General features: G+C 47.3%; 1 protein-coding gene across 1 annotated transcript in view; it reads right to left on the reverse strand.

The window, feature by feature from the left end:
• LOC117351381 (haloacid dehalogenase-like hydrolase domain-containing 5) overlaps positions 1-25,161 on the reverse strand; it is a 30,783-nt gene extending 5,622 nt beyond the window's left edge. The window contains exons 1-7 of the mRNA XM_033926607.1: positions 24,961-25,161; positions 20,407-20,616; positions 18,154-18,266; positions 11,759-11,852; positions 10,697-10,730; positions 9,950-10,124; positions 5,508-5,696 (exon numbers count right to left, since the gene is read on the reverse strand). Of these exons, the coding sequence (XP_033782498.1) occupies positions 5,508-5,696; positions 9,950-10,124; positions 10,697-10,730; positions 11,759-11,852; positions 18,154-18,266; positions 20,407-20,616; positions 24,961-25,026 (881 nt within the window). The 5' untranslated portion in view covers positions 25,027-25,161. The remainder of the gene's footprint in view (positions 1-5,507; positions 5,697-9,949; positions 10,125-10,696; positions 10,731-11,758; positions 11,853-18,153; positions 18,267-20,406; positions 20,617-24,960) is intronic.
• Between the last annotated feature and the right edge of the window lie 905 nt (positions 25,162-26,066).

A 26,066-nucleotide genomic window follows, 5' to 3' on the forward strand; every position in this document is an offset into this window, starting at 1 on the left:
TGATTGTAAGAGGGGAGTCCAAGTTCTTAAGGAAGGTTTGATGTAGAACCTTATTCAGGGGAAGGCGGGGAGTTTCCCTCGGGGGAATAGGAAGGTCCTGCTCCTCAAGGAACTCTTTAGTATATTGAGAACCCGCCATTAAGTCGAGCCCCAAGGCTTTTGCCATATCCTGCACGAACCTGGAGAAGGAGGATGTTCTGGCGGGCGGTGAGGGGGTTCGAGATCTCCCCTCCGAACAGAAGGGGGAAGCCTCGCGGGAAATACCGCGGTTCCCTGCCAGACCCCGATCCCCAGGAGGCCACATCGAGCGACCTCGAAGGGGTCGGGGAACGCCTGCGCCCCGAAGAGCCCTTGGGAGAGACTCCGGGGGTCCGAGGCACCGAGGCACGCCCCCTCCGTCTCGGGGAAGAGTCTCTCGAACCCCCTCTCGCGGGGGAACGAAACAGGCTTGGGTTGTCGAGGCGGAGCTCCGAGACACGCAAGGTCTCGCCCTCGAGCGGCGAAGAGCAACCAAGTCTCCGAGGAGAACCCCGAGAACGTTTGGGTTTCCTCGGATGACGCCTCGCCCGAGGCCGGCCCGAGGGCGAGGAGCCCCGGGAAGATCTCAAGGAAGAGGACGAGGATATCCTCCTGACCCGATGCACCTTGTCCTTAGGCCTAACGGTCCTCTCAGGCTGGGCCTCCGAGGTCGAAGTCGAGGGCAAGGTCAGGGTCGAGGTCGGGGCGGGACCGGCACCCGAAGTCGAGGGCACCGAGACCGAGGCCGCCGAGGTCTGGGCCGTCGAGACCGGCGCAGTCGAGGCCGAAGCCTGCTGCAGCTGCTCGATGGCTCCTGACAGCTCCGAGGTAATCAACGCTCGGAGGAAGTCCTGGAAGGCCGGGATCCCCATCATGGCCGGTAGGTCCGAGGCCGGGGGGTGCTCCCTGGAGGGCGACCTCGGTCTCGAGTATTCCCTCGGGGCACTAGATTTGCCAACCCTGGGCTGGGCCGAGGCCGACCCACCCGCTGACGAGGAGCCCGAGGATGGCTTCTTCGCCGAACCTGGAGCTGAGGAGGGAAGCAGGGACTTACCCGAGGTAGGCTTTGTCGGAGCAGCAGGCTTCGATGAAGTCGAGGGACGCGGCTGTGGCGAGGATCCCGAGGCCGAGGTCGAGGCCGGGGCCGAAGCCGACGTCGAGGCCTTCCCCGCCGCGGGGTCTGCAGAGAAGAGCTCCGCCATCCGGGCACGGCGTCGGCGGAGCGCTCTGGATTGAAAAGTGGAGCACCTCTCACAGGAGTCAGTAGGGTGCTCCGGACCCAAGCAAATCAAAATCGGTAATTGACAGCAACCGATCACACCGGGTGCATTTCTTAAAGCCCGTCAAGGGACGGGACATGAAAAAGAAAAGGGGCCGGGAACGAACGACGTCCCGCGGCAAAGGCTCCTGGGAGCCCCCGGAGCCGAACGCAAGAAATAAAACTTTTTTTTTTTTGACGATAAACGACGGACTAGGAAGAAAAAAACAACAAATAAAGCACAGCGACCGAGCTAAATAACCCAGACGCGGTGTCAGAAGGCAGAAAAACAGGAGCTCAATTTCCACAGGGCTTCTGGCTCCGCGGAAAAAACTGAACTGAGGACCACGAGGTGAGGATGCGCCCTCTAGTGGGCAAGAAGGCATGCACATGCGTGGTGCAGTGTAGCAAACTTGAAACTTCAATCAAGTTTGCTTGAAAAGCTGTCCGCACTGGGGCTCCGTAGATGACGTCACCCACATGTGAGAATATCATGCCTGCTTGTCCTGGGATAAATAAATAAATGGAAGTATAAGAATCATATCTAACACTAAGGAAGGGAGATGGATCAATGTGATCTTCAATTCAGTATTTCATATTTAAGAAAAATCTGCACTGTCATGCATGACAGAGCTACTGAGCAGAGAAATATATACCAGGTCCTCAGGATACTGTGCTCTTCACTAAACCTGTATGTACTCGTCAGGGCACCACCAACACAGAGAGTCAATGCCTTGTTTCCTTACAGAAGAGTTAGACACAATGAGCCATTCGAATAGGATGAAAACTACCCCTGTCCCATTAGCTTTCAGGCCCTCTAGATCTCCACTGAGATTTTGTAAACAATCATATCACCCCAACAGCATCCTTTAAAAGCAGCGCTTCCCAACCAGTCTTCGTGGCACATCCAGATAGTCAGGTTTTTAGGATACATGAGAGATTTGCATACTAAGAAGGCAGTATGTGAAAAGGAGAAATTAGGTTCTTACCTGCTAATTGTCTTTCTGTTAGCTTCTCACGACCAGTACAGTTCTTTACGGATGGGTTATATCTCACTATGACTAGCAGGTGAAAACTGAGACCAAAACTTTTGTTTATACTGTGATACCTTGGAATCTGAACTTAATACGTTCCACAGCAGGGGACCCAGCAAGAAACCTGCTGCATGTGTCACCAAAACAGGGGCGAGTTCACCTGAAGCTAAACAAAAATGAAGGTGCTTCCCACCCAAAACGGAGCTGAACTGACAAAATAAAAAAAGCTCCGTAGACCTGCAGCAGCTAGAGGCCTAAACCGCCCCAGCCGCTAAAGCAGGCAAGCTGGCATAAGCTGTTAAGGGAGTCCCCAGCCGCTTTGGTGTTAAGGGAATCCTTTCTGCCTGACCGTGGGCAGCTGGGAAAGCCCGGGCTTCCCCACAGACAGCTGCCGGCCCACAAGGCACTTGTGAAGGGGATCCCTGGCCGCCGGCACCCGAAGCTGACGAGGACTCCCCTTTGTAGCGGCCTGCCTCACTCAAACAGGCCGGTTGCGAGTGCCTCGAGGCTGGATTACAATGAACACTTTTCCCTTGTTAGAAGAAAAGTGCCAGTTAATAGAAAAAATACATTAAAATACAGTAAATTTAAAGGGAAAGAGCCCTTTAGACCAGCATAGCCTCAGGATTTTTTTTTTTTTTCTTTTCAGAACAGACTCCACTGGCTCTCAAAGCCAGAGGCTTGACCAGTATCGGTGGCCAGGCTGCCAGCTGAGGTACCTCTACAACAACCTGGGGAGGTGGAGGAAGGGGGGGGGGGGACCCAGCACAAAACCCGTAATGTTCAACATCCCCGAGGTCGGACAGATCCCTAAACAGGACCTGGCCAAGCTCCGTCTGGCACCAAAAAGGGGACCAGGAGTCCTAAAACAAATTCCAACAGCTCTAACAAGGGAGCCTTAAGTTTTCCTACCTACCTCACCTGCTGGAGACTGAGAAAGACTGGGTTAGGAGGAGGAGCCTCAGCTAATAACACCAAAAGTTTTGGCCTCAGTCACCACCTGCTGGTCATAGATTGATATAACCCATCCGTAAAGAACTGTACCAGTCTTGAGAGCGCTACAGAATATGCATATTCAATGTAGATATCCTGAAAACCTAATTTGCTAGTTGTGTCCCAAATAAAGAGCTGCACAGGAACAGGGTTCACCCCCCAGGACCGCAGGGATATCTCCCAGGACTATGGGGATGGAAAAAGGGACAGCTGCTACTGGACCTGGAGAGGGAGAAGGAGAGATGCTGCTGGGCGGGGAGGAGGGAAAGGAGTCTGGGAAGCTGCTGAGCAAGGGGAAAAAGGGACAGCTGCTACTGGACCTGGAGAGGGAGAAGGAGAGATGCTGCTGGGAGGGGAGGAGGGAAAGGAGTCTGGGAAGCTGCTGGGCAAGGGGAAAAAAGGGACAGCTGCTACTGGACCTGGAGGGAGGGAGAAGGAGAAATGCTGCTGAGAGGGGAGGAGGGAAAGGAAAGGGAAGAGAGATACTGCTGGACAGGGGGAGGAGGGAAGGGAGAAGAAAAATGCCAGGCCAGTTTACCTTGATGATCTTGTGCAGCAGTCCCGACCAGGCCTGAATTCCTAACTATGTCGAATCTGTCTGCTTTTGCTACCATCTTCTGTTGGGTGTCTCACTGATCAGAGGGCAGGCCTGGGAAGTTTGAACTCACCAATTGTCAGGCACATGCGTGTGGTGACTGGCGAATGGCTAGCGCGACCTCTGGCCTCACCCCCCTTGAACTAGCTTTTTAGCTCATATAATTTCATAAATTAAAGCTGTCCAGCCATCCTTTTTCTTCTGGGAATCCTTCAGGACCGGGACTCATTGAACAGAGGAGAAAACTAGCAGGCAAGACAGCAGCAATTGGAGGGAAGTAGCAAGCAGCAATACCAGTTCTAGACTGGGAGCCAGGTGAGGAGAGGTTAGGTTGGCTCCTCTCCAAGGTGCATGACACTTGTGTTACAGTAGAAGTTGGAGCCTGGAGGGAGGCAGCACTAGTATCAATTCCGTACAGAACCTGACTGGGAGTGAGCCAGCTGAGCTGGTCCTGTCCTGTTCCAAGATGTCGAGGTGCATGTGTGCAGCTGCAGCAGCAGTTCGAGGGAGGCAGCAGTACTAACAGAAGACAGAGTTACAGAGAGGTCAACAAATGTAAATAAAATGCTCCTGGGTTGAGGCGGGCATTTGCTATATCTGAGGGCTGCATGATATTCTGGTGTCTGTGGATTATGTGTTTATCATAGGGAATCTGGAGACTGTAGAATTTTTTGTGGGTGTCTGGAGTATAGATTCACTATGGAGATTCCGGAAGCTGCAGGGTCTTAAGTGGGTGTCTGATGTATACAACTCTACTTTACATTAATCACAAGTTAGAGAAATCCCTCTATTGTTCTCAATTTGCTGCCTTTATTGCCTCAAAATAAGAAGTTCTTCTGAATGTATGTTTTGCCAGCCACCCCTCTGAAGCTGGCATCCTAAGCAACCACCTAGTCTGCATAATGGTTAAAAGACAGGCCTGCTTTAGGCATAGGGAAACAAAACTCTTCACTAGAATGCCAGAGATCTGTTTAATCCTGAAAAGAAGAAGTTTGGGGTCAAATATTTAAGGCTTGCTTCTATATATTCATTCACATGGACTTTTTAGCACACACTGCTAGACCATTCGAATATGCAGGTTGACTGACAGAGAATGGATTTAAAAGCAGAAAGAAAACTGTGTGTATGGATTATTTTACTGTGAGTATATTCCAATATTTGTTTTTGTATTTTTTTTATAAATCATGTAAGCTAGTATAAGAATATAACCTTTTAGTGTAACTTTTAGGAGTTCTTTTGTGAGACATGCTCCCATGTGAATGAATGTATAGAAGCAAGCTTTATATGGAATCAAATATTTTTGAACAGTTAGATGTTAGTGAAAGGATGTCCTCATGTTAGGAACAAACTAGAATAGAGTCGAGTCCGTTGCCAGAAATGCCATATTTTACACATTTGTAACAGCTCCTTGTACAAATATGCCTTTTGAAAGCCAAGTTCTGTTAATGCTAATAAAAAATATCTGATTGGAAATATTTGTACAATTGTCATTATTCCTGAACACCTAAGGGCTAGCGCATTACGCTGCTTAGGTCAAGAGTTCAGAATTCTTTATATGGAAATGCAAAGCATTCAGCAATATGCATGATTTCTTCTGCAGCCTCCTTACCCAATAGCATAGAGCGTCTGAATTGGCTTCTTCCAGTCTCTTGCTGCGGCTTGGGTTCGGATTAGGTACTCTGCATAGTGATAGGTTACTTCACTAGGTTTGCCCATCAAAGCCTCATATTTCAGGTCTTTGCCCGTGATCTTTTTGTAAATATTTTCGAGACACACCATGAAAATTCCATGACCAAACCTAAATAAGAAAAAAGCCAATCTGTAAAGATCTACAGCACTCGTACATGGGAAGACTAAAAATCATAGCAACATAAATGAGTGTGAAAAGATTAACTGACACAGTCTGCCCATTTCTCCCATCACACAACTAAGAATATGTCCCAGCCATAGACTGTACTTTACTTCCTGGTTAGGAGGAAGACAAACTGTCCTGGATACAAAGCAAAAGCACATAAAAATCCTCACTTAATTCCCTCCAACACCCACCTTTTCCCATGTCTAATCATAAGACGATTTAACTAAATAGCAATACCTACATAGCCACTCCTCATACAATATACTAGATCGGGCAGGCAGCAGAGGAGGCAGATCGGAGAAGTGCAGAGCAAGGAGGGGAGGCGGCACGAAGCGCTAGGAGCGCCGAAGATTGTAAGAGAGCCTTCGGGGTCGCGGCGAGAGAAGCTCCGCCCATCCCCATCGCGTCAGCAGCTTGCGTCCGGGCTCCTCCATTAAAGGAGGCGAGCCAACGGGCGCAGGACTGATCGGGCAAGCAGGCAGATCGGAGGAGTGCAGAGCAAGGAGGGGAGGCGGCACGAGGCGCTAGGAGCGCCGGAGATTGTAAAGAGCCTTCGGGGTTGCAGCGAGAGAAGCTCCGCCTACCCCCACCGCGTCAGCAGCTTGCGTCCGGGCTCCTCCATTAAAGGAGGTGAGCCAACAGCGCGCAGCCGAGCGGCAAAGGCGCTCGCCTTAGCGAGAGCGCCTTTGCGAAGAGCCTTCAGAAGAGCCAAAACCAGGGCAACAGGACACTGTAGGGCAAACCCTTTATTCCAGACACCCTACTGCTCAGATCTCTCTAAAACCTAACACCTAACTTTTCAACTTTACTCCTCAGAGGCCCTAAACTCACATACTCTTATACTATCCTCCCATACTATCTCTCATAGTTTCAACTTTACTTCAAATTTACCCTCAGAGGCCCTAACCTCACATACTCTTTTACTATCTCTCATACTCTCACATTTATTCTCTCTCATTTACTCTCTCTCATTCACTCTCTCCCTTTTTGTTATGGCAGGGCGGACAAGGAGTGTGAAGCCTACAAGCAAGATTGGCATCCCCTGCACTGAGGTGATCCAGGAGATGAACTCGGCCTACGCGCAGACGGAGGAGAACACAGCCCCGGGAATGGACGTCTCTGTGCAGATCGAGGCCATCCCACAGCAGTACATTACGGCCTCTACACAGATGGAGGAGGTTGGTCAGAGGGATGAAGACATCATGCAGGAACTAAGAAGCCTCAGGGAGGAGGTGAAACGTCTGAGAGGCATTAGAGAGGATGAGGCCTACATCGATGGCATAGTGCAGGAACTATCCCAAATCACAGAATGGGCCCGTGACGGATCTCCCATGATGACTTCAGGGCCGCCGACAAAGAAACCAACTGTTGCAGTTCAGGAGATGGATGGAGACACTGACTCCTGGCAGTTAGTGACCTCCTCCACAGGTAAACGTAGGAGACCCTCTCCCCCCCCCCCCCATTTACAATATCCTCACCTTCTCACTCTTTCTCTCACCAGGGCAGCTCCACATCGACTCCACAGCTGAGCCTGAAGAACAGATTCCAGGTCTTGCAGGAAAGACTACCGACGTGGAGATGGACCAGGATCAATGCATATCTCCATCTCCGGGGACGATGGATCGACACCCCCAAAAGAAGCGTAGAGTAATAGCCATTGGGGACTCCATGTTGAGGGGCACCGAAGGACCAATATGCAGACCGGATATGCAGTCGAGGGAGGTCGGCTGTCTGCCAGAATAAGAGATGTGACCACCTGTCTCGATAGACTTCTCAGGCCCCAGGACCATTTCTTCATGCTGCTCATCCACGTCGGAACGAATGACACTGCCAAGAACACCCTGGAGGACATAGCTAGAGACTTTGGAGCTCTGGGAAAGAGGCTGAAGCAGATAGGAGCACAGGTAGTATTCTCTTCCATTCTTCCTGTTAGGGGCAGAGGAAGGGACAGGGACCAACGCATCCTGAAGACGAATGAGTGGCTACAACGATGGTGCCAGGAGATGAACTTCGGATTCCTGAATCACGGAGAGACACTACAGGGACCAGACGAACTCCACCTGACCAACAGAGGTAAGAATGTCTTCGGACACAGACTAGCCCGCCTACTTCGAAGGGCTTTAAACTAGGTAAGTCGGGGGTGGGTACCCACTTTTACACCAGAGCAGTAAGTAACAATCCCGATATGGCGAACCAACACTATGCTTCTAAGTCTGAGGTAAGTACCCTTATTGCAAAAGAATCGCTAGGAGACACTTTGACTCAAATGGGGGGCTCACTACAGGAGGTTAGTAAACAGAAAGAGTGGAGAGCTATGTATGTTAACGCACACAGCCTAGGGAATAAATTTATAGAACTAGAAACAGAAATAGTTAATGCAGACCTAGACGTAGTAGCAATATCCGAAACATGGTTCACAGACTCTCATGGGTGGGATATAACTATACCGGGGTACAACCTGATTCGACAAGACAGAGAGGACAAGTTAGGAGGTGGGGTAGCACTTTACATCAAAGAGAACATTAAGACAACCAGGATCACGGATGTCAAGTATACTGGGGAATCCATCTGGGTAAACCTGGCCAGAGGCGGAAAAAAATGCCTGTACCTTGGTGTGGTATACAGACCTCCAAGACAATCGGAGGACAAGGACGCAGAATTAATTGAAGACATTGAGAATATCACCATACGGGGGGGGAGGCTGTTCTATTAGGAGACTTCAACATGCCTGATGTAGACTGGAACACACTATCAGCGACAACTTGTGATAGCAGGAGGATATTAACGTCCATGAAGGGAGTACAGCTCAAACAAATGGTACTAGAGCCCACTAGGGCCCAGGCCATCCTGGACCTGGTACTTACGAACGGGGAAAGCGTCTCGGAGGTCTCGGTGGGAGAGACGCTAGCCACCAGTGACCATAACATGGTATGGTTTAACCTTAAGAAAGGCAACGCTTTGTATGCCAGGAGAAGCATTTTATCAAATTTTAATAAACGATAAAACTGTAATAACTGGGCTTTACTACCACTATGACAAGCCTGATTTCCTTCTAGGTAGGGGAGGAGCCCACCGCAGTTTGGAAAGGAACTTTATTTGGGTCAGGGTTCCTTCCCCACACACGAGACACTTCAACGGAGCTGGAACATGTTACACATGCCCCTTTTTATGTACTTCCGGGATTGTATTATCATGTATATTTCCTTTTATATTATTTCTATTGTTGATTTATTTTCTCTTTACCTCTCATAATGTGGACTGTTTCACAATATGTATGAGATTTTTTTTTCCTATATTGACTTTGGAATTTTGAGTTACCTGATTTGCTTGTTCATATGTGTAAAAACATATTGTATTAAAATTAACTTAATTAAATTTTTAAAAAAAGGCGACGGCAAAAGCTAGAAGGATGAGGTGCATAGGGAGCAGTATGGACAGTAGGAAAAAGGAGGTACTGACATCCCTGTATAAGACTCTGGTGATACCTCATTTAGAATACTGTGAATATTATGTACAATTCTGGAGGCCACACCTTCAAAAAGATATAAAGAGGATGGAGTCGGTCTAAAGGAAAGCTGCTAAAAATGGTCATATGGGAACAGACTTTGGAGGAAAGGCAGAAGAGGGGAGATATGATAGAAAGGTTTAAGTACCTACATGGCATACACACACATGAGAAATCTTTCATTTGAAAGGAAGGTTCGGAATGAGAGGCAATAGGATGAATTAAAGAGGTGATGTGCTCGAGTAATTTAAGGAAATACTTAAGAGGTGGTGGAGACTAAAACTGTGTCTTAATTCAAGAAAGCATGGGACAGGAACGTGTGATCTCTTAGGGAGAGGAAGAGATTGTGGATGCTGCGAATAGGCAGACTGGATGAGCCATTTGGTCATTATGTTTCTTTGTCATGGAATGACTCATATGGGGGAACTGAAAAATTGTTTTGTTTCAAAATTATACTGGAACAGCAAAAATAACGTGCGGGATCTTTTTCTTTTCTTGACACTGCAACAAGTAGATTCATTAAAATCATGAAACTCCTACTCCTAGATAACAGTTACAAAAGTGATTGCATTTCACCTAACACAAATATTACAGTCAAAGTTGCTGATGAGGAATGGATCCTAGAACATTGTGTATCATATATAGTTTATGTGCTGAAATGATCAACTTTAGCTTAGCCTGAATTACCCACCTGGGGGAGTGAGCTTCAGCCATCCACATAAGATCCATGTTACACGCCAACAAGGGTATGTGTGGATAACTGATCTGTTGATGTGCACTTCCAGGATAGCCACTTGTCAGCAGCACATCAACAATGAGCTGCAGGTTTGTTTCCCACCTAACTGGTTCCCCAAACAGGACAATAGCTAAAAAAGAAAGCAGAATATTTATAGATTAAAAAGGAAAAATGCCTAAACTGTGCAAGTCAGAGACCTTAAAACTTCTAAGCATCATTACTTACATTTTCAAAATATCTTAAACAGCATTTCATAGTCAGCCAACCCAATTCAGTTAGGGCAGTGGAGATGCCCTTCAGTATATTAATGCTAAACTCGATTCTCTCTCACTTTCAGAGAAAACTACCTGGAGCTGCACATTTTTTTAGGGCAACTATTACTGCTCTGTATCATTCCTTACCTAGCTCCAGCAAAGGTAGGACTAGTACACAGAGTTTCTCATATTCACTAATCGAAAAACACTCATTTATAACTACAATTTAACTTGCAGGGAAATACTATTTTTCAATCTGACAAATTGGTTAGCTGAACCGAATGTTACTCAGATTATTTAGTAATCTTATCATCTATAAGTTTATAAGATCCAAACTACTTTAAGCAGTAAGGTATACTGTACTAGTCTTCTTTTAAAACAGCAGAAAGTGTTCATGCAATCACAGCAAATACTTGCAAGACAAAAGAGATGCACAAACATCACTAACCCTCAATCTTGGGAAAATCCACAGCTGGGGAGGGCTGCAATGAGAGAGTTGGTAGTTATCTACCCTTCAAAAGGCATCTTGTCTGGGAACACATACAAAAATATTCAACGCGCGAGAAAACGAGGCAGCTATATTACTGAAGTATTATAATATAAATTACAGTGGATATCAAAGAGCTGCCCTCACCCCATCATGTGTTTTCCCCCCTAAAGATGAGATGAAGCCACAGAATATTCTTATATTAAAAAGGGGAATAAATGGCAGTTTGCTGTTATTTGCTAAATATTTCCTTTTTTACATTTAATTTTTAGAACAGTACACACTCTAGTCTAGGTCTGTACAAAATCTTCAGAGTGCATGGCATATTACTACAATGCTGTACAGAGGATCATCTCAATACCGGCAGTCCTGGAGTTACAGATGCCTTTAAGTACGACTTGTACTTAAAGCGCTCACGGCTTCTATTTCATTTCACTGAGCAGTATTTCCAGTGGCAGACTCCCACACTTCTCCTATAGCAGATTCAGGAATGATGCAGGGCCACCTTAGAGAGAACACTGGTAGGGGCAGCTGGCTCTTTTGTCAGCTGGGAGCAGAGGTCAATCCCAAGTTCTGACTTGTTCTTAACCCAGGGGCTGCCTGCATAGCCAGTTTTCAAGAGCTGGTACCTTGCTTGCCCCAACGAAGGAGTTGGCAATGTATCGGGTCTTGGTCCAATTTGTGAATGCATTTTATCCAGAAAACAAACAAACAAACAAACAAAAAAGACAACTCTAAAAGCATAAATATGGTAAAACACTCATTTTTTTTCAGAGGGTTGAACTTGACAAGTTTTGTTTGTTTTTTAAATAGCCAAACTAGATGCATTGCCAAATTGTGTCTGAAAGCAAAAGGCACAGTACACCAAAGCACCCAAAAGGGATTAATGACAGTCCTGGACACTAACACATGAACCAATACCGACTCCATTCTACATTCACTACACACTCAGGCTGATTCTCTATTTTAGTTACATTATGCATATAAAGCAATGGAAGTCAATGAAACAAGTAATACACTTACCAGAATTGTTGGTCTTCTGCTATGGTCCACCATATCCAATAAAGGGAACTGCTCCTGCAGTGCATCGATAGTGACAGGGTGTAAAAAACCCAGGCTAGTTAAGAGCTAGTTAAGGAAGCAGAACTAGTCGACATGGAAATGTAGGAAGTTAACATTCAAGCTGTGCCTTAAGGCCCAGGGCAGCATCGTATCCATCCTTTCTTCCCCTGCTTACCTCTATGAATGATTATTGTCCTGTTTTTTTTAGTTCCTTTCCGTTATCTCATTTTTAGATTAAACACTACTCTGCTTGCTCAACTTTCTACACCACTCTAACTATAAACTATTTTACATTTATAAAAATGGCTATTTTCAGTGCAGAGGGCCAAGCGTCACCATTTCTCTGGTGCTGCATTGTATGTAGAATCTGGGTTTTAGGTTAATTTTTCTCTACATATTTGTTTTTACTCTATACTTGGTGAGAGTCTAGGATTGATCTCTATTAAAATCAAGCTTAGTTAGGTTTTCCAATAGATTTACTGATATTCTAGTGCTCACTCATGAAAGTTAGTGCTAATATGGTACTGTAGATTTGCTCTATAGGCCCCCAAGCGACATTTGTAGGTTTTTGAATTACTTCACAATATGCCTGGCATGAATATACAGTGGTACCTTGGATTACGAGCATAATCCGTTCCAGGAGCATGCTCGTAATCCAAAATGCTCGTTTATCAAAGCAAGTTTCCCCATAGGAAATAATGGAAACTCGCTTTGATGCGTTCCCCCCTCCCCCGAGAACCGGCACTGCTCCCCTCAAAGGCCCCCCCTGCGATCCGGCACCCCCCCTGCCTCGAACCGGCACCCCCCCCCCGCCATGATCTGACCCCCCCCCGACACTATTGGGCCCCCCCGACACTATTGGGCACTCCCCCGCCGCTTCTTACTCTCATCTGGGCTCTTGAAGATCGGCCTACTCGTCTGCTGGGCCTTGAGCACCTGAGCATGCTCAAGGCCTCTGCGAGTTCACGTTCAGAACGTGAACTCGCAGGCCTTGAGCATGCTCAGATGCTCAAGGCCCAGCAGACGAGTAGGCCGATCTTCAAGAGCCCAGATGACGGTAAGAAGCGGCGGGGGGGTGCCGCCCAATCGTGTCGGGGGGGGGGTCGGATCGTGTCGGGGGGGGGTGCCGGCTCGAGGCAGGGGGGGTGCCGGATTGTCGGGGGGTGCTCGTAAATCGAGCCATGCTCGGTTTCCGAGGCACCGATTTTGCAAATGTTTTGCTCGTCTTGCAAAACACTCGCAAACCGGTGCACTCGTAAACCGAGGTACCACTGTATACCAAAATTCTACCTGTTGGGTGTGGGGAGAGGCCAAACCACTGTCAGTCCACCCTTATATTTTGGTTTTATTGCCAGGTCTTCTTTATCCTAAAGTCTAATTTCTGTGTCCCTTTTTAGCACTGGCTTATTTATGTTCTGTCTCTACAAAACGTTTTGATTCATGTACTTGTCTATCTTTCTGACTCTTTCTGCAGTACATTGGGGAGGGTTCTCTGCCAGGAAAGGCAACAGACCACAATAGTGGAAGATAAAGCATAGGACAACAGGCATGACACACAGGAATGAAACAAAGTGCATGACTTGCTCAATTGACAGGCACATACAGAAGAGGAAAAATCATAAGGGAACTGTGACAGGGAAAGAAACAAGCTGCGGAATGGATGTACCTAAGCAACCTGACAAGACAGGAATACTCTGAAGAGTACTAGACCATGTGGCACTACAGATTCTCATGGCTCCAACCCAGAGACAACATACACACATCAGACCTTGTCACAGACAATTGGTTAGAAAGGAGGAGTTGTTAGGTATCATCGACTTGTGTCCGAGTCCTAGCGACTTGATGAATTGCGGATCTAAAAAGAAATCGGTTTTGCGCTAGTCTGGAAAGGTCCTCCAGCGCCATCTCCATGGTTGTTTTCAACGTGGCCAGTCATCCGATTGTAGGTCACCCTCTTCGCCTCGTTCCTTCGATCTTCCCAACCATGATGTCCTTCTCCAATGATCTCTCTCTTCTGATGGTGTGACCAAAATAAGACAGTTGTAACTTCATTTGGGCCGGTTTGATCTCTTCCAGAATCGATCTGTTAATTCTTCTGGCAGTCCATAGCATGCCTAAAATCCTTCTCTAGCACCAAAGCTCAAATGAGTCAATCTTCTTTCTTTCTGTCTCATTTCCATAGTGTCCAGCTTTCGCATCCGTAACTGACCACCAAGAAAAGGCGTGTGTGGACAAGTCTGATCTTTCTTTGGAGTGTTACCTCCTTGCCTTTGAATACTTTGTCGAAAGCCTCCATTGAAGAGCAACAAGTGCTAATCTGCGGAGTATTTCCTCCCTGCTAGTTGCTCAGGAGTGCTGAGCCAAAAGCCAATAAGGAAATGCCCCCAAAATTTTTATGGGCGGTCCCAGGGAGGTCCCTTCCCAGTTTGTTGAAAATGTTCTCAACAGTTCATTTCTTACTGGCATTTTATCTGCCTTAGTATGATGCTAAACTGTAGTTTTGCTACAGATCAGTACAGTTGTACTACAATGTAACCTTGTTTCTTGATGAACGTGGTCACAGTCCAGAAAAGTAGCTTTGGTAACACTTCACTTCCAACACTGCCTCCAGAATGAAAAGAAAAGCAAGAATTCTAGTTCTATTTTAATTATGGCAGACTTTTCTTCTTTACAACAACTGCTTCTGCTTTAAGTTAATCAAGCATGGTAGAAATTTACATTTTCCCCATGGTGTTGTCAGTCCATCATCAGATCTGTTCTTTTCAAGCACAGTTCGAGCTATTTACCGTATTTTCACGCAAATAACGCGCACCCGTATAAAACGCGCACACGGGTATAGCGCGCAGAAATCACGATGATATGTACAAAAACTTTGGTATACCGCGCTCACGGGTATACCGCGCATGCTGCCCGACGCTCCTTTCGCCCGCCCTGACTTTCCGACTCTCCGTTCACCCCCCTGACTTCCGTGCACTGTCCCCCCTTGAAGGTCTGTCCCCATCCTGAAAGCCTGATGCCCCCCCCCCGACGTCCGATACATCCCTCCCCCCGAAGGACCGCCGACTCCCCAACAATATCGGGCCAGGAGGGAGCCCAAATCCTCCTGGCCACGGCGACCCCCTAACCCCACCCCGCACTACATTACGGGCAGGAGGGATCCCAGGCCCTCCTGCCCTCGACGCAAACCCCCCTCCCCCCAACGACTGCCCCCCCAAGAACCTCCGACCGCCCCCCCAGCCGACCCGCGACCCCCCCTGGCGACCCCCACGACCCCCCCACCCCCCTTCCCCGTACCTTTGGTAGTTGGGCCAGAAGGGAGCCCAAACCCTCCTGGCCACGGCGACCCCCTAACCCCACCCCGCACTACATTACGGGCAGGAGGGATCCCCGGCCCTCCTGCCCTCGACGCAAACCCCCCTCCCCCCCCAACGACCGCCCCCCCCAAGAACCTCCGACCGCTCCCCCAGCCGACCCGCGACCCCCCTGGCGACCCCCACGACCCCCCACCCCCCTTCCCCGTACCTTTGGTAGTTGGGCCAGAAGGGAGCCCAAACCCTCCTGGCCACGGCCACCCCCTAACCCCCCCCCGCACTACATTACGGGCAGGAGGGATCCCAGGCCCTCCTGCCCTCGACGCAAACCCCCCTCCCCCCCAACGACCGCCCCCCCCAAGAACCTCCGACCGCTCCCCCAGCCGACCCGCGACCCCCCTGGCGCCCCCCACGCCCCCCCCACCCCCCTTCCCCGTACCTTTGGTAGTTGGCCGGACAGACGGGAGCCAAACCCGCCTGTCCGGCAGGCAGCCAACAAAGGAATGAGGCCGGATTGGCCCATCCATCCTAAAGCTCCGCCTACTGGTGGGGCCTAAGGCGCGTGGGCCAATCAGAATAGGCCCTAGAGCCTTAGGTCCCACCTGGGGGCGCGGCCTGAGGCACATGGTCGGGTTGGGCCCATGTGCCTCAGGCCGCGCCCCCAGGTGGGACCTAAGGCTCCAGGGCCTATTCTGATTGGCCCACGCGCCTTAGGCCCCACCAGTAGGCGGAGATTTAGGATGGATGGGCCAATCCGGCCTCATTCCTTCGTTGGCTGCCTGCCGGACAGGCGGGTTTGGCTCCCGTCTGTCCGGCCAACTACCAAAGGTACGGGGAAGGGGGGTGGGGGGGTCGTGGGGGTCGCCAGGGGGATCGCGGGTCGGCTGGGGGGCGGTCGGAGGTTCTTGGGGGGGGGGCGGTCGTTGGGGGGGGGGGGGGTTTGCGTCGAGGGCAGGAGGGCCTGGGATCCCTCCTGCCCGTAATGTAGTGCGGGGTGGGGTTAGGGGGTCGCCGTGGCCAGGAGGGTTTGGGCTCCCTTCTGGCCCGATATTGTCGGGAAGTCGGCGGTCCTTCGGGGTGGGGGTGCGAGTGGTCCTGCCGGGGGGGGGGGGGGGATGTATCGGACGTCGGGGAGTCGGCCGGGCAAGAGGGCTTGGGCTCCCTCTTGCTCCGATCGTGGATGCGGGTGCGGGTGGGAGCGCGTGCGAGCGGTCGTTCGGGGTGGGGGTGCGAGTGGTCCTGCCGGGGGGGGGGGGGGGATGTATCGGACGTCGGGGAGTCGGCCGGGCAAGAGGGCTTGGGCTCCCTCTTGCTCCGATCGTGGATGCGGGTGCGAGCGCGTGCGAGCGGTCGTTCGGGGTGGGGGTGCGAGTGGTCCTGCCGGGGGGGGATGTATCGGACGTCGGGGAGTCGGCCGGGCAAGAGGGCTTGGGCTCCCTCTTGCTCCGATCGTGGATGCGGGTGCGGGTGGGAGCGCGTGCGAGCGGTCGTTCGGGGTGGGGGTGCGAGCGGTCCTGCTGGGGGGGGTGAATCGGGCGTCGGGCGGGGTGGGAACTATGTTTTAAAACTTTTGTATACCGCGCTCACGCATATAACGCGCGAGGGGTATGCGCGGTAGGTAAAAACGCGTATAACGCGCGCGTTATATGCGTGAAAATACGGTAGTACTCAAAACACAAACACTTCGGCGACTGAAAACTGTAAGGGTATTTGGCACAACTATGCATTTTAAAAAAAAAAAAAGTTATCTTTGAAATAAAAAAAAGAGTAAACACCTCAATAACAGATCCAGGAAAAGGGACAACTACAGAAATAAGAAAGAAAGACTAGGCAATGACTTGAGTCCTATCCAGAAAAGCCAGGATTCATCTTATTGAGAAGCTGCTGATCTTACAAAGCTAGGAATCATTTTCTCCACTTTTCCCCCAGAAAAGAATCATCACAACGAACTCTTGAAGCCTATTGTGTCACTGAGACATTTTATAAAAGGACACCTCTCTGCAAGAAGTCCAAAAATATGCCAATTTTTAAATAAAGGGCAACTTTATAAAAGAGGCTCAAATGGCCACATAAAAATAAATGTATGTCTGCTTCAAATAAGGTGCAAGTATCTGTATTATATACTTTATAATGGTGGCTTCTCATTTTAAGAACGATAAAACATACCCACAATGCAAAACAAATTGAACATTGAAGTTTACTGGATAAACCTCAGAAGACACCACTTTCTCTAGCTCTCTCTTACCTTTCCTCTGGCTTGTCTATTTTCCTCTTAACTTTTGCGCCTCTTCTAAGGTAACACAAATGTACTGTACATACATTTGACTCCACTGGAAATAGGTATCTGTAGCATTAAAACACTGATTTTTTTTTTTTGTCCCTTAACCCCCCCCACACACACACACACACACAACAGCTGGAAAATCAACTCCTATTGTTACAGTTTATAAACACTCAAAAACAGAAGGCCTATTTATAAAACAATTCTCAAGTTGAGATCAATTCATAGGCCCTACTATGAGAAAATAAATCTATTACACAAAACATGCTCTTATCCATTTATAAAACATGCATGTGCATTGCAATTCCACCTTGTTCAAAATTATGCTCCCGGGGCATCTGTTTTTCACCCATAAGTGGCTACATAATTTTATCCCTTTTCTGCATGTAAAACAGTTTTTTTCAAAAGTTACCCTTATCAGCCTAGCACAAAAAAAACCCTGTGATTGTCGGCCTTGACAACCTTTCCAAGTTCTAGGTACAGCAAAGCCTAAGTCAGTTGTCCCATAAGGAGATCCTGGAGTAACATAGATCATCCTTAGCAAATGGTCCAGAATCTGAACCCATCTGACTTGGCCTCTAATAAGAACAGACATTTTAAAAAAACACACGTGGGGGATTTCAGTAAAGCCAAATGCTGCTGTTAACTACACAGATAACCTGCATAAGTTCTATGTTGCCTTTTTTCAAATAGAACAAATTTATTCAGATGTTTTTAAAAGAAATTTGCTCTCATACGTGAATATGACACACTGTAAAGGATACTGTTTGGCAATATCAAGAAGTGGGCCTTGTCCAGATACCAAAACTCGTTTGTTATGGTATTGTTTAAACATCCGCAGAGGACTGTGAGACATCAGAATCTGCTCTTGGGATATCTGTTTGGGAAAGAGTCAGACTTTACTTCCTACCTGCACAGTGGAACATGTTGAGCTTCAAAAGCAATAATGAATATCTCCGAGCAAGAATGCTTCAGTACCTTTTGCAGGCTATCAATAGGAAAACTGGATGAGGTGGGGGAGGAAGAGCACAAACCTTCCCACTCCATGTTCTTACACATATACCCTCACATACAGGAAGACGGGCATCAAAGAAACCAAAAGCAGGGCCAGATTTAAATTTTAGTTGCAGCTACTGATAGATAATGAAGCGGGCGGAAGTTACTCCCTTCCTGAAATTATCTAGGGATGGCAGGAGGGAATCATCTTCACCTTTCACTGCTCTCTTCCTGGACTGAAATTCCATGGCTGAAGCTGCAAATCAACTTAAACACAGGCCCTCCCTCTGAGAGAAAGCTCCTGTGTTGGGGGATGGCTGCACCAAATCCGATTGTGACTCGAGTCCCGATCAAGATAAGACAGCGGTAGCAAGAGCAGAGAAAGGGAAGATGCTGAATGGGAGGTAGGGGAACAGAAAGGAGGAAGGGAGATGCTGGACTACAGGGGCATCAATACTTGCATAGACAAGGCTGGTCCAAGGGTGTGTGGGGGTGCCTTGTAGGTGTTGTACAAGTCTTATGGGAATGCTGTCTATGTAGGGAAGTTTGTTTTAGGTGATAAGATGTTACAAGCACATAAAAAAGCATTGCAACAGTGACTAAATAGCCCTTATCACAAGTATCCAGCAGATCCCAAAATGCAGACCTCATCAAATCCTAATTCTCGTTTTCAAGGCATGTTATTTATCAGCCCTGTCCCAGAACTCTGCTCCCACCTCTGATCTTCCTCTGCCATTAGCTAAGCTGGTTCTAAACTTTGGAACACTCCCTCCCAACCTGTAATCCTTTTACCTAAGTTCAAGGTTGCCTTTAAGTTCTCACTTTTTTCCAAGGCTTTTCTAAAACCTAATTGGCCCAAAAATGAGAGGGTCTGTTTATATTAGAGTCTTCCAGTTCTCTTCTTCCTCCGCCTCTGCTGCCAACCAGCTCCCCCAAACCAGCAAACTTCACACACTGCTGCCTCAGCCCACCCCCAAACCAGCCGCGTTCCCTTCCTTCCCTTCCCCCCCCAAAAAAAAAAACATTTTCAGCAACCATTTTCAGTGCTGAGAGAACATGGGCAGGAGCAAGTGGGACTCGCTCCCGTCACAATGTGCCACTAGACCATCAAAGAACCATGGTAGGCCTGAGGGTCCTCTTGCTGGGTCCAGGAGGTGGAGAGGAAGGGAATGCTACAGGTTTGTTGCCGGGGGGAGGGGGGGGAAAGGGTGGCGCTGAAAGCTGGAGAAGTCTGTTGGTGGTGGGTGGGTGGGTGGCAGAGGAGGAAGGGGAACACTACCGGAAGGGAGAGTGTTAGGAATGCCTGACACCACAGTGAAGGTAAAGGGAAGGAATGGTGGAATATAAACTCTCAGTTTATATTAGAGTTACAATTTTTCCCCTACAAAGGAGGCCAAAATTGTTATCTCGGTTTATATTTATGTTTGATCTTTTTAATATTGTCATGCTGTTAACAAAATTGTAAACTTTATGTTGAATTGCACTTGCTTTGCACCATCTCAGATGAATCTCTTCATAAAGGCAGGGAAGTCCCAGATGGGTTTATATTAGAGTATATACACAGTAATCCGCTTTCCTCCTCTCCTGATGCACATTTCCTCTTTTTTTTCATTCCTGTTCTTTTGCTTTCTATTGTAAGCCCTATAGAAATCAACATTAGCCTTTGTACTATGTCAAGCATCTGTAAATAAATACCACTGCTGTTAAGAAGAGAATCACTTAAATCCGGTTGAAGATAGTTTGAGGGGTTTGGTATATGACTTACAGAAACACAAAAAAGTGCAAACCAATAATAATTCACAGGTCACATTTTTTCAAAGGAGCCTAGTATTGCAATGAATTTGAATTATTATTGGTTTAGAAGAGTAGCAGTTACTTCTGACTCCAGAATGGCCTGGATGCACTGCAATGTACAAGGTCCAAGGGAAACTATGCCAAGGGTGGACAAGAACATTATACGATGCACATCAGGGCCACACATACAAAGCACACTTTTGATAGTAGCAAGAGAGGCTACTCACAGGCACACCCAGGATTTCAGTTAACTGATCCGCTTTCTTCTGGCGAAGACAGTTCCCTGCATTGGTGACGAACACTACTGGCACCAGGAATTCTCCCAAAGGGCTCACCAATTTTTGAAAAGCTTTTCTTGCAGCAGGTATTGGTGTCTTTCCTCGAACCAGGACACCATCAATATCAAACAGAAAGCCAAAGGTAGGTTGAGTGCTGTGCTGTGAAGATACAAATACAATTAAACTATCATCATCTTTTCCTGTTTTTACATGGTCTGTACATGGTCTGTACTGCACAAGAAATTAGGGGTGTGGATTTGGTCATTTTACTCATGTCTTCAACCGTGTTCACTATTAACAAACCAAAACAAAAATGTCAAAACCTTGAAATGACACGAGGAACAAAAATTTGTTGCACGTTCCTAGAACAGTAATTCCCGTGTCAGTTGGGACAGAAGCAATCCACAAATCGCAACTGCCCCAGAAGGTTCCAACAGACATTATGAGATTGGGGCCAACATGGGTAGAAGCATTAAGATCACTCCTAGCGTTACTATTTAGGCCAAAGGGATGGATGGAGCCTATGTGTGGTTATGGGAGAGGGGGATTCCTTGGTATATGAAAAATATTTTAGGCATTCCACCATAGAAAAAATGTTTGGGAATCACTGCCTTAGAACAACAGAAAGTCAACTCTCAACAGTTTGCTTAACTATATACTGTATATCAATAAATATATGTACTGTAATCAAAGCATGTCTCCTGGTTTCTAATCAAGCCAAAACATGTAATGAAAACTATAAAACGATTCAGATTTCCAAAACAGTCATCACACTTTCAAAGACTCTCCTTTACAGGGGGATTTTCTTTTCCTTTTTTAACTTTTTATTTATTCAAATTTCAAAATAGAAGCAAGTACATATTACTTGAATACAGATTAAGAACATAAGAACATAAGCAGTGCCTCCGCCGGATCAGACCATAGGTCCATCCTGCCCAGCAGTCCGCTCCCGCGGCGGCCCAACAGGTCACGACCTATCTGAATCACCAGAAGGGGCCCCCTTGGTTTCTCATGGGAAGTCCTATTATCCCATCGAAGTCCTAACCCCCCGGTCTTGCACATGCACGACCTGGTTGGCTTTCTATACTTATTACCTGGTTAGCCTTCTATACTTGTATTACATCCCAGCACCTCTCTCAGTATCCCACGATCCCTTTATCCCTCAGGAATCCGTCCAAACTCTGTTTGAATCCCTGTACCGTACTCTGCCTGATCACTTCCTCCGGTAGCGCATTCCAAGAAATAAAGAATTCCACTATATAGCACAAAGCATTATAAGAAATCTAATTATTTAGTACACAAATTGGGGGTAATCCAAGAACATAAAATAAATTAAGAAATATATATATACCTTAAAGACAGCTTAGGAAGATAAAAAGAACCCCCCGACAGCCGATTCGTTACACTGCAGACAACGCTATTGAACCGATCATCACTCCTCCCCCCCCCTTCTTTGGCCACAATAAATTCCAAAGTAATCAGTGGGTGCTTACTACCTCTGATATACTCTGAAGAACTAGTCATGCGAATCCATCTTGAAATGGGAGCCTTAGAAGTTGGCTTCCCTAGATGGCTAGTACTCGGTACAAAGAGACAAAAATCATTTGTCCCCTCGAGGCAATGGAGAAAAATTCTCCTAACATCCATCAACACTAAAAATTTGTCCTTCTCTTCAAACCCGTGGTATGGAACACAAGTAGCTGGACTTCCTGTTTATATGGAAAACTGAAAACACCTTTGGCAGAAAGGAAGGTACTGTGGAGAGGTGCTACCTGCTTTGTTAGTGTAATCGAAGGGACTGTTTCCTGTTCCTGAGAGTCTCAGCGGATTGCTTTACTATCAACTGTTAGCAGTTCATGGTATCAGTCTAACAGGCACCGGAGATGGCTGACTGACATCATCCGGGTCCATCTATTTCGAATGAAAAGGATGCTGCAGTGCATGGCCGCAGGGCATGGCCAAAGGGGTGCCCCCCTTGGAGCCACGAGGAATTGGGTGAGAAAATTCCGATTGTATTTTTCTCCATAAGGTATTATGGGGAAAAGGAAGGTTAAATATTAAAGCTCAACTCCTGTTCCAGCTGGCCCTATGGATTGGCATTTGATGCCGTCTAACTTGATTGCTGCACCAATTAAATATGCGTCTCTCAGCCCCTTGGATAGAACTCCTCCTCCCTCTCCAATAGGATCTCGTAGTGTGGGCACCGAACAGGGAGACATTGTTTCTCTAGGCGAGTCCTTAGATTTGCAGATATGTTCTCTGATAAATTTTAAAGAGATGTCTAACAAAAGATTAGGTTTCTCACCTTTGCTAATCTTCTTTCTTGTAAATATCCTCTGGAATCTATATCATAGGGTTGTTAATCTCTTCCAGCCTTAAACTGTAGGGAACTCAAAACCAAATTATAGCCCCTCCTCCTGTAATAATAATAATTTTATTTCTTATATACCGCTATACCATAAGTTCAAAGCAGTTTACAACAAGTTACATACAATGAGAGGAAGAGATGTTTACAACAAGAAGTAACAGATGTTTACAACAAGATACATACAATAAGTGTATGAGATGTAAGGGGAACAGAAAAGTACTTTCTGGGATACAAATTGCAAATGGCAGAGAACCAAGATGGTTTGAATCAAAAGGAAGTATCTAGTCAGAGATTGGGGTGCAGGGGATAACAATTTGGGTGGAATACCTTTACAAATGGAAAGAAGGATGAGTTAATCTAAAATCAAGAGAATTGGGGATAAGGATGAGGATAGCTGAGGGGGATTGGGCAAGAATTGGGAATTAGAATTTGTTAAAGAGATGGGTCTTCAGTGATTTTAAGTTGGCGTAAGAAGTGGCCCCGAGAATGGGTTTTACGAGCCATGTATTCAGATTAGCTGCCTGGAATGATAACATTCTGTCTAGGAACTTCTTGTAAAGACATGATTTCAGGGATGGGTAATTAAAGAGATTTATTCTGCGAGAGCTCTTATTAGAGCTGTTGAGGATGAATTGAGAGGCGAGGTAAGTTGGTAGCATTCCAAAGATAGCTTTGTAGCTGATGCAGGCAAACTTGAAGAGTATTCTGGATTCCACCGGCAACCAGTGGAGTATCTGGAAGTATGGGGTGATATGTTCCCATTTTTTTAAACCAAAGATGAGCCATCCGCAGTGTTCTGAATTAATCTCAGCTTGTTAAGTGTCGTCTTATAAGCTCCCAGATATATAATGTTGCAGTAATCCAGCGTACTCAAGATGGATGATTGATTGTACAAGTAATCGAAAGGATGAATCATCGAAGTATTTTTAATGGTGCGGAGCTTCCATAGGACTGATATACTTTTTTTGAACATTAAATCTGTATGCTTTTCTAGGGTTAGGTGTTTGTCAAGGGTGACTCCTAGTATTTTTATAGTTTGGTCAATTTCGTAATCACGGCCATTCATATGAACTGTGTTGACTTTTATCTTTTAATTGGGAGATGCCAGGAAAAATGTAGTCATCTCCTGTTAGTTGCCCCTGGACTTCTAGTCAGTACACAAGCCAGGTAGATCTACAGGAAAAACAGGAAACATAAGAAAAGAGAGAGCGTGGTGCAGGGACTCCCTGCTACATATCAATTCTACTCCCGGGTGAGTATAAGCTCTCGGGTAAGTAAATCACTTAATAGCTCTACACGATTGGGAAAAATGTCTGGAAAGCATAAGAATTTCAGACCAGTGGTCCATCGGGCCCAGCAGTCCGCTCACAAGGTGGTCCTTAGGTCAAAGACCAGTGTCCTAACTGAGACTAGCCTTACCTGCGTAGGTTCTGGTTCAGCAGGAACTTGTCTTAAGTCCCTGGAGGGTGTTTTCCCCTATAACAGCTCCAGAAGATTCTGGATCTAGAAGCTGTGATGGAAGAAGAGGAGTTGGATGTAGTGGCGATCACAGAGAACCATGACTGGGATGTAGTTATACCGGGCTATAATCCGTTCAGGAAAGACAGGGAGTAACGTTATATGTTAAAGAACATATCAAAGCCACACAATTGCAGGATCTGGATCAGTTTGGAAAGAGGGAATGGTGAATATATTTACACTCAGATGTATGTTAAAGTTTCAAGAGAAGGAATTTACAAGAGCCACAAAATAAATAAGAGCGATTTATTCTAGGAGTTATTAATGAATCACCATATTTTGTGGATGAAGTTTAGCTCACTTTCTGTTCTGGAACAGATTCTAAGAGACTCTTTGGCCTGAGGGAGATCCACGAGTGATGCCTCGTGTAAGGCTCAGAAACAAGGGAGTCCTTTTGGGGTAGGAAACCTTGCCAAGCACTTCACGCCTTTCAATTGGCGGTTTTGTCCTCACAAAAACTCACTTCCCGGTTCGGTGAAAGGGACAAAACCTCAGGCCAAGGCGGAGACGACGCGAGAGCGGCTTCCCTAGAGCCTCTTCGAGCGCGAGACCCCTCCCCACTCCCCCACCTGCGGCGGGTTCTCCTCCGGGGAGAGACGGACGAGGCGGGACCTTACCTGAGCGCCGCCACGAGCCGCTGCCGCCACCCGCGCCATTCTCCACAGTGGCCGAAGCCCCCTCATGGCCCCGCCGCGCGCACAAGAGGCTCGCGAGCTCCGTCCGCTGCTCGAGCTCGGCGGCGCCTCACCCAGCCAATCGGCGGCCTCGGCTCTCACGCGCAGCTGCCCATGGGGAGAGCAACGAGGCAAAACGCCACGCCTCTTCCGGACGCTTCCTACTGGGTTACGTAGCCAGAACTACGTCACCACGTTAACGACCGCAGCTTTCCCACACGCGCTCAGGATGAAGAGACTCCACCCCCTTTACTCATTCTCTAGTCTAAACTGACACATTTTCCCTCCCTTTGTGGTCTGGTTACTTTATTTTTCTGTGCTTTTAAGCATGTTTCATAAGAACATAACATTTGCATCTTGCCCAGCAGTCCGCTCACGCAGGGACCAGCCCTACCTGCCTAGTTCTGGCTCAGCAGGAACTTGTCTAACTTTGTCTTGAATCCCTGGAGGCCAATGACTGGTTTCTCCTACTACTCAAAAAGTGATGTAGAAAATAGTGAGAAAGTGACAATGTTTGCATATGCTCAGAGGTGTGCAAAGCAATTATTAGATAAGAAGGGGGCAAGAAAACCCCCTGACAGAGTTTGCACACCTCTGAGCATATGCAAACATTGTCACTTTCTCACTATTTTCTACATCACGTTTTCAGTAGGAGAAGAAATGCTATATAATTGTATTTTTTGCTATACTGTTTCTCATCTCCTTTATTATTTCTATAGCGCTATGACTCCCCTCCTTCCCTTCCATTCACTGGTCTGATATCTCTCCTCCCCCCACATGTAACATTTCTCTTTCCCTTCCTCCTTTCTGCTCCCTGCAGTCCATCTTCCTTCCTCCTTTCTGGTCCCCCTCCCAGTCCAACATTTTTTTTTCTCTCTTCCTCCTGCATGCTTCTCCTCTGGTCCTCTTTCCCTCCCCCAACCAACATCTCTCTCTCTCCCTGAGTCCAACTTTTCACTCTCTGCCCTCTCCCCCTTCCCCATTTCTCCTTCCCTCCTTTCTTCCTCCCCATCCATCTTGCCCTCACCATGTCCAACTTTCTGGCTCCT

This window comes from Geotrypetes seraphini, chromosome 17 (assembly GCF_902459505.1).
Source record: "Geotrypetes seraphini chromosome 17, aGeoSer1.1, whole genome shotgun sequence".
Lineage (NCBI taxonomy): Eukaryota > Metazoa > Chordata > Amphibia > Gymnophiona > Dermophiidae > Geotrypetes > Geotrypetes seraphini.